General features: G+C 46.8%; 1 protein-coding gene across 2 annotated transcripts in view; it reads right to left on the bottom strand.

The window, feature by feature from the left end:
• Positions 1-6,868, bottom strand: part of LOC127001637 (serine-aspartate repeat-containing protein D-like) — a 12,897-nt gene extending 6,029 nt beyond the window's left edge. Inside the window, exons 1-5 of one of the 2 annotated variants that reach the window (XM_050866539.1) lie at positions 6,724-6,868; positions 3,314-6,624; positions 2,485-2,646; positions 2,085-2,250; positions 1,463-1,561 (exon numbers count right to left, since the gene is read on the bottom strand). In XM_050866539.1, the coding sequence (XP_050722496.1) occupies positions 1,463-1,561; positions 2,085-2,250; positions 2,485-2,646; positions 3,314-6,554 (3,668 nt within the window). In that variant the 5' untranslated portion in view covers positions 6,555-6,624; positions 6,724-6,868. Of the gene's footprint in view, positions 1-1,462; positions 1,562-2,084; positions 2,251-2,484; positions 2,647-3,313 lie in introns of both variants that reach the window. The other variant, XM_050866538.1, reaches the window with a different exon arrangement.
• Positions 6,869-7,110: the final 242 nt, after the last annotated feature.

Below are 7,110 nucleotides of genomic sequence, written 5' to 3' on the forward strand. Positions count from 1 at the left end.
AGATATCTAGTACCTAAAGCATCAATCCGCCTCTCTAAGTCCCGATTTAAATGTTCAACAGGGAGCACAAGGGACTTGAAGATCTGGATCTTTGTCCTTCTACATAGGTATTGACAATGCCATATAAAGGGCAGTCCGTGATCCTTCGAGAGGCTCCGGACGTTCCAGGAGCTCATACACAGAGCCCTCCAAACGTTAACCCCAGACCCAGTTCTGTGTGCGGGCGCAGTCTCTGCACCACCCCGGCCATCTCCAAAACAAAAAGAGGGGCTATGGAGCCCTTTTTTCTTCTAGGTGCGGGGGTCCCGTAGACTTTGTTTACCCTGCACCCGTTCCTGACGGCAGGCTCCCCGGATGCGGATGCATCGGGGTTCGAGGGTTCGAGGCTCACACCACGACCCCGACCACTTCTTTTTACTTTGTTGTTGGCGGAGAGAGAGTTCTATAAAGGAAGGGGGTGCAAACCCTTCCCCCATCCATCCAAGATCAGAGGCAGGACTGACTTCTCACCAAAGAGCAGGGACGCAGGACTGCAGGGAGTATTAATCCCCCGGCTGCCCAAAGAAAGAAGCATGTACAAGAAAGAGAGAAAAAGAAAAAAAGACAGTTCGGGGAGGCTGAGGGTGCTGCTTCCTCATCCAGACAGACCTGCCCCTGAAAACTGGCGAGCTTATATTACTGATCCTATAATTCCACGCTTGCTACCTTGGATATCCATGGATTTTTTTTGTGTGTGTGACTTTCTATGACGTTCAAGTTGTAGTATGGGCAAAATATGATGAAAACTTGCCACTTCTGCCAGTTGATGCGAAGACTTTACATCGATAACAATATATTTTTGGCAGCTTTAGCTTGTATAATAGGTAACAATGGAAATGCTTTAATTTGATTTTTTTTCTCAATCGTTTGATCATGCTCGGCATCTTATCATGGGTGTCATTAAGGGGGGAAGGGGTCATTTTTCCTACTATTTCTTTATCTACTGAAGGGGGTATAGCGTACTGATCGATTTTTATCCTCATACTTTTTTATTGGGTTTTATATAAGAAAATGTAAAGTTGTAATTGGGATTTATAATTATGACAAAATATTTAAAGTCTCAAAACAAACTTGCAAGTGGTTAGGTAACGAATTAAGTTTAAATTTATGGTGGACTTGTCAAAATACCACAACTCTTTTCAATTCATGCCTCTGCCTAATTATTTAAGCAGAGGATGCCAGTCCGTCCAATGTGTTAGTTGATTCGTTTTGCCTCAGTATATAAAGTCTGCTCTGAATAACTACAGCAGCTCTGGAAACACCTCAAGAAACATCTGGTTATTTTGGCTTACACATACACACACACACACACACACACACACACACACACACACACATACACACACGCACACACACACACACACACACACACACACACACACACACACACACATTTTTGTAAGCGGGACAGCCAAAGACTTACTTCTGGTGCGGGATGAGGGCCTTCACGTCCATGGTTATCGCCCCTGGGTCATTCCTGTTAGTGGCACCCAAGCGGACGAACAAGTCGTTGGGATTCTTCCTGCATGCCAAAAGACAGAAGAGAGGATTTTTTGTACTACGACGTGAGTCTACGACAGTTTGTTCAGTATTTTCAGTCTCTCTCTCTCTCTCTCTCTCTCTCTCTCTCTCTCTCTCTCTCTCTCTCTCTCTCTCTCTCTCTCTCTCTCTCTCTCTCTCTCTCTCTCTCTCTCTCTCTCGTATACATACATACATACATACATTCCATACATATATAATTCATTTATATTTCTTTTACTGCTATTGAAGAACTAATTTCGATTTTTTATATGACATTATTTTCAAGATCAATGTGCATCAAAAGAAAAGAAAAAATGTTGAATATGTGAAGATACAAAACCATGTCTATAGAGCTGCAGGTCATTGCGGCATTGCTTAGTGGAATTTCAAAAGTTCTCAGATGGAGCAAGAAAATCACCTTTGTCTGCAATGAAGTTCCAGACCCGAGAACTCTTTAGTGTAAATAACCGACTGAAAGGAGTCCATTATATGTTATCCCTGCCCGCCAGTCAGTCAGGACCTACCCATGGATGCAGTGCGCCGCGGTCAGGATGTAACCTTCGTTGATGATGGACCCAGCACAGAAGATGAACATGGAGCTGCGGCTGACGATGGCGGTCATCCAAGGATAATTGTAGATGGTGGTATCCTGGCCACCCACGACCTTGGGTGCAAATCGTAAGCCACACACTGGGGACACAAAAGACAGTTATAATAGAGATGACTGTTGATCCTTTCGCTCTGCACCCCCTCCATGCATCGTGGCCTCCAAGCTGTCTTGCTAACTTAAATCCATGATATATGCAGCCGTCACAGACTTGACGGTAATGATAATGATTGTAATCCTGTGAGTGAGTGTGTGTGTGTGTGTGTGTGTGTGTTTTTGTGTGTATTCGTGCTCACAGTTAATTATACATCACTTACGGCAGGAGGATTTCTGAAATATCTCTGGCCCTGCATTGTGAAGCACGGCACCGGGGAAGGGTGTTGCCGAACTGGTGGAAGGGGAGCCCGACGACGAGGTGTTGGAGGTGGAGGCCGAGGACGAGGTGTTGCCGAAGTCGTCTGCCACACTGGCGTTCGAGTCTGGAAGTGGAGGAGGATGGAATTACAACTTCATGATGTGTGTGCATGTGTGTAATTCACCACGGCCTGATCACGAGTTGGACTCGCTTTCGCCAGCAGGTACCCTCACGACGTGAGCAAGTGCTCATTATTGTCGATCTCTGGGTACTGCCAGGACCTCACACACCCCATCCCCCTTGCTCAAGGGGGGACAGTATCCACTCCTAGTCAACAGAAAAAATCCGGCCTGAGCGGGGCTCGAACCACCGCCTGTTTGGCCGTGAAGCCTTGCGGCGCGGCGCTCTAACCGATTGAGCTACCAAAGCTATTCCAGTGTGTGTGTGTGTGTGTGTGTGTGCTATTTCGTTATAGAAGAAAACTACAAACGAGTGTGAAATGAAACAAAAACAGGAAAAACAACAACAATTGCCTATAAAATTACCATTATGTATCTTATAAAATTTAAAGATATACTGATTCTCGTAAACCTGAAAGTGTACATAACAGTGAAACGACAACTTAAGAGCAGGATCCTAGCATTGAACGTTACTGTCAAAAGCTAAAGAAGTTTTTTTTTTCTCAATGTGCTACTTTGCGGGTTGTTTGGTTGGTTGGTTGGTCCGTTTGGTGTTACTCGATTGGTCTGGTGAGTCAGTGAGAAGGAAGGAGGAAGGAAAGGGTGACTGACCTGCTCGGTGAAGGATGTCTGCAATGTCAAGGGGTGTTGCTGAGCCGTCGGAATCATCGTCTTCGTCATCTGCCATTGCTGAGTCATCTTCGTCGTCATCGAGAGTTGCTGAGTCGTCTAAGTCATCGTCGTTGTCACCAAGTGTTGCTGAGTCGTCTGAGTCATCGTCGTTGTCACCAAGTGTTGCTGAGTCGTCTAAGTCATCGTTGTTGTCACCAAGTGTTGCTGAGTCGTCTAAGTCATCGTCGTTGTCACCAAGTGTTGCTGAGTCGTCTGAGTCATCGTCGTCATTGTCAAGTGCTGCTGAGTCGTCTGAGTCATCGTCGTCATTGTCAAGTGTTGCTAAGTCGTCTGAGTCATCGTCGTCATTGTCAGGTGTTGCTGAGTCGTCTGAGTCATCGTCGTCATTGTCAAGTTTTGCTGAGTCGTCTGAGTCATCGCCGTTGTCGTCATCGAGTGTTGCTGAGTCGTCTGAGTCATCATCGCCATTTTCAAGTGTTGCTGAGTCATCTGAGTCATCCTCGTTGTCGTCATCGAGTACTGGTGAGTCGTCTGAGTCACCTCTGTTGTCATCGAATGTTGCTGAGTTGTCTGAGTCATTGTCGTCGTCCTCCTCCTCAAAAGCTCCTGAGTTGCCAGAGTCATCATCTTCGCGTGTTACTAAGTCGTTGTCTGGGCCATCATCATTCTGGAGTGTTCCTAAGTCACCTGTGTCGTCATCATCCACAGGTAGTGCTGAGTCGTCTGTGACTCCGCCCTCTTGCAGTGCCGAGATATCAGAGCCACCGTCGGTGGAAGTGTTTGACTCATCTGACTCACTGCTGCTTTGTGGAGTCATCTGTGTCGTCAAGTCGTGCATATTGTGTTCGTCATCTAGAGTTATGCCAGAATTCTGCGTGGTGGTGATCTTGTCCTGGCCCAGTTGAAAATCATAAAATCCTTGTGGTAACGGGGACCCTGGGCTGGGAATATGTAAGGGGTCAAAAATTGTGATGGGTTCCCTGTCGAACCAGGATTTGAGCCCTTCCTGATCTTCAGAGTGTGGCAGGTCGTGTCTGAGATTGGAAGTTCCTTGCTGATCAGGGGATGGAGGTCCAGGCTCATCTCTGGTGGTGGGGAAGTTCGCCACAGCTGAATAGTGAAGATGGTCCTGGGATGAATGGTTAGTGCCACCAAGATGACTTTCACCATCCTGATCAGTAAGCAGAGCCTCGAAAGAATCTGATAATGATGTCAAAGGATCATTATTTAAGAAGAGATGAGGACGAGAAGTATGTTGCTCTGCGAGTGTTTGGAATGTTGTGGTTGGAAATGATATATAATCGTTCTGATCATTATTCGAGTCATTATTATTGAGCATGCTGACACTTTCCTTATCAGATTCTGTCACAGGGGCGCTGTTGTTTTGCCAGTTCTGTGTCTCACTTTCACCATGCGTCTGTGTGTCGTTGTCGGTGTTAAATAAATTAAAAAGGTCCGCCATCGCCTGGTCAAGGGCTTCCTGATCCTTTTCCTCCTCGGCTCCCAATACAGCTTCATGTATTTCTTCACGCTGAAGGTCTTTCATCTTGGTGACAAGGAAATCATCCCAATCTACGATCGGAGTTGTGTCCATCTCTACGGTGGGAGTTGTCGTTTCCATGCCTCCTACTCCTGGTGTTGCCGTGTCCATTCCTTCCACTGTAGAAGTCACTGTGTCCAATTCATCTACTACGGAATCTGCGGTGCCACTCTCCTCATTTGTTGGAGTTACTGTATCTGTCTCATCAATAATTGAAGGAGTGGCTGAAAATTTCTCTTCAGCCAATGGAGTCATGTGATATGATTCTTCCGTTGTGAGTGTGGCATCTTCTCCCTCCTGTGGTATTGAAGATGTAAGATTATCTACCTCTTCGGGGGCTACGTCCATTTCCAGTGCAGTAGGAGGGCCTGTGTTTACCTCGACCGCTGTTATTGGGTCTGTGTCCACTACTTCCGGAAGGATAGTGGTTGTATCCTTATTTATAAGTTTATGATTATTACCCATCTGAGTTATTGACTCTAGAATATCAATATCTGTGTTGATGGCGTTGGGGTCATCGGCGCCGGTGTTGGTTATCGTTATCTGCATCTCACTACCTTCAGCCTGAGAGTCTGATGATGACTCTGGTTCGAGGTCCTGCTCAGAGGTAACCTTAGTGCCAAATGAAGAGGGATGTTCACTAATAATGACTTCATCGTCGCCTTGTATTCGTGTGTGCTGGGACATGTCACTTTGTGGGCCCCAGATATGCCCCGCGGGTTTGTCACTGGGCAGGAGAGAAGGACGATCGTGTCCAAAAGATTTAGGCGGGTCACTCTGCTGTAACGGATCACTACTTAACAGGAAATTGAGATCTCCGTTATTCGTGGTGTAATCCTCGAAAGAGCTCGGTTCCTGTGGCACCATGTGTTTCACCGATACGCCTGTGAACCCTTCCGTGTTGGCCAGGGAAGGCGGTGTGTCCCCTGGCCGCGCGTGTAGCTGGAGTGGAACAGCGTTGCGGAGAGGTGGGTGGCGGGACGAACCAGGTGCTCGGTCATTGTGCTTTGGACTGAGAGACGTAACAATGTTATGAATTTTCTCAGATACTTGAGCAAAGTCTGGAGTGTGCACGTTATAGTAAAGGGGAGGAGTGTTGTCTAAAGCTGCAATAGGCACACGCTGTCCTTCAAAATATATTCCTGCAGCTTCATGCATAGTGATGGGTGTGGGCCGGTCAGACGAAGTAAACTTGTCCGGCAGTACTTTGATGGCCAACGATCCCTCAGAGTTTGTTTGAAAGTCTTTGTGTGCAGTGAAATGCTGACCTTCTGACGTCCCGGAAGACAGTTTTTCATCATCCGCTGCTTCCTGAGAAATCGTGTCTTGCGGTAAAGCGCCGGTCTGTACGTTCCCTGAGGGCTTTGCATAGAACTCTTCAGTGGAAGTGAATTGTTGATCAATTTCTGAGACACCGGACGACAGCTTTTCCTCTTCACCCGTCGCTTCCTGTAAGGGGTCGCTGCTTTGTGATGAGCTATCAGCCTGGAGGTCAGTGTCGGTGTTATCACCCCGCCGGTGGGCCATGCCTTGCTTCAGGTAGGACAAAAGCGGTGAGTTGTACCCAAGAATGGAGCTCTCCACCATGATGGTTGTGTCTCCTAGCGTGTAGGGGACCAAGGCGGCTTTTCCGATGGCACTCACCACACTCACCACCGTGATGCACATCAATAACTTCATGTTCGCCAGTGTTACTACCCGTATTTCTTCACGTACGTCGACACATAGCAGGTATCGAAACTCAAGGCTCCTATAAACACAGACACACGCACAAATAAGCACTTAGTAATATGAATCACTGTATTTTATGTTTCAAAATCACCTTGTCAGTACGTCAGAGTGTTCTTACTAGATTCTCGCGACCTAAGCGATGAGGTAACGGGCGTGTGCACGCGCCGGAGCTCCACTTGGTTCTGACCTACTGTGTGTAACTGTCCGCCTCACCCTCACCCGCGCGGGTCTTGCCGCCTGGACCCCTCTTCCTGCCTCCTCCACTACCACCGCCACACCATCTCATGTGGGAGGAATGTTAAATAAATACCATACACTGAAAATAAAATAATGCATCCTAGCTGATTGACTGATGTCTACAGATAAATAAATACAAAATTAGAGGCGTCATCTTTCACTGTAGGTAAGGCAAAGCGAATGAAAAATTGTTCAGTCATCAACTAGTCAATAAGATTATAAAAACAGTATATTCTAAGCGTAATTTGTAGCACGTATTTCGTTTTCT

The sequence above is a fragment of the Eriocheir sinensis genome, chromosome 21 (genome assembly GCF_024679095.1).
Source record: "Eriocheir sinensis breed Jianghai 21 chromosome 21, ASM2467909v1, whole genome shotgun sequence".
Lineage (NCBI taxonomy): Eukaryota > Metazoa > Arthropoda > Malacostraca > Decapoda > Varunidae > Eriocheir > Eriocheir sinensis.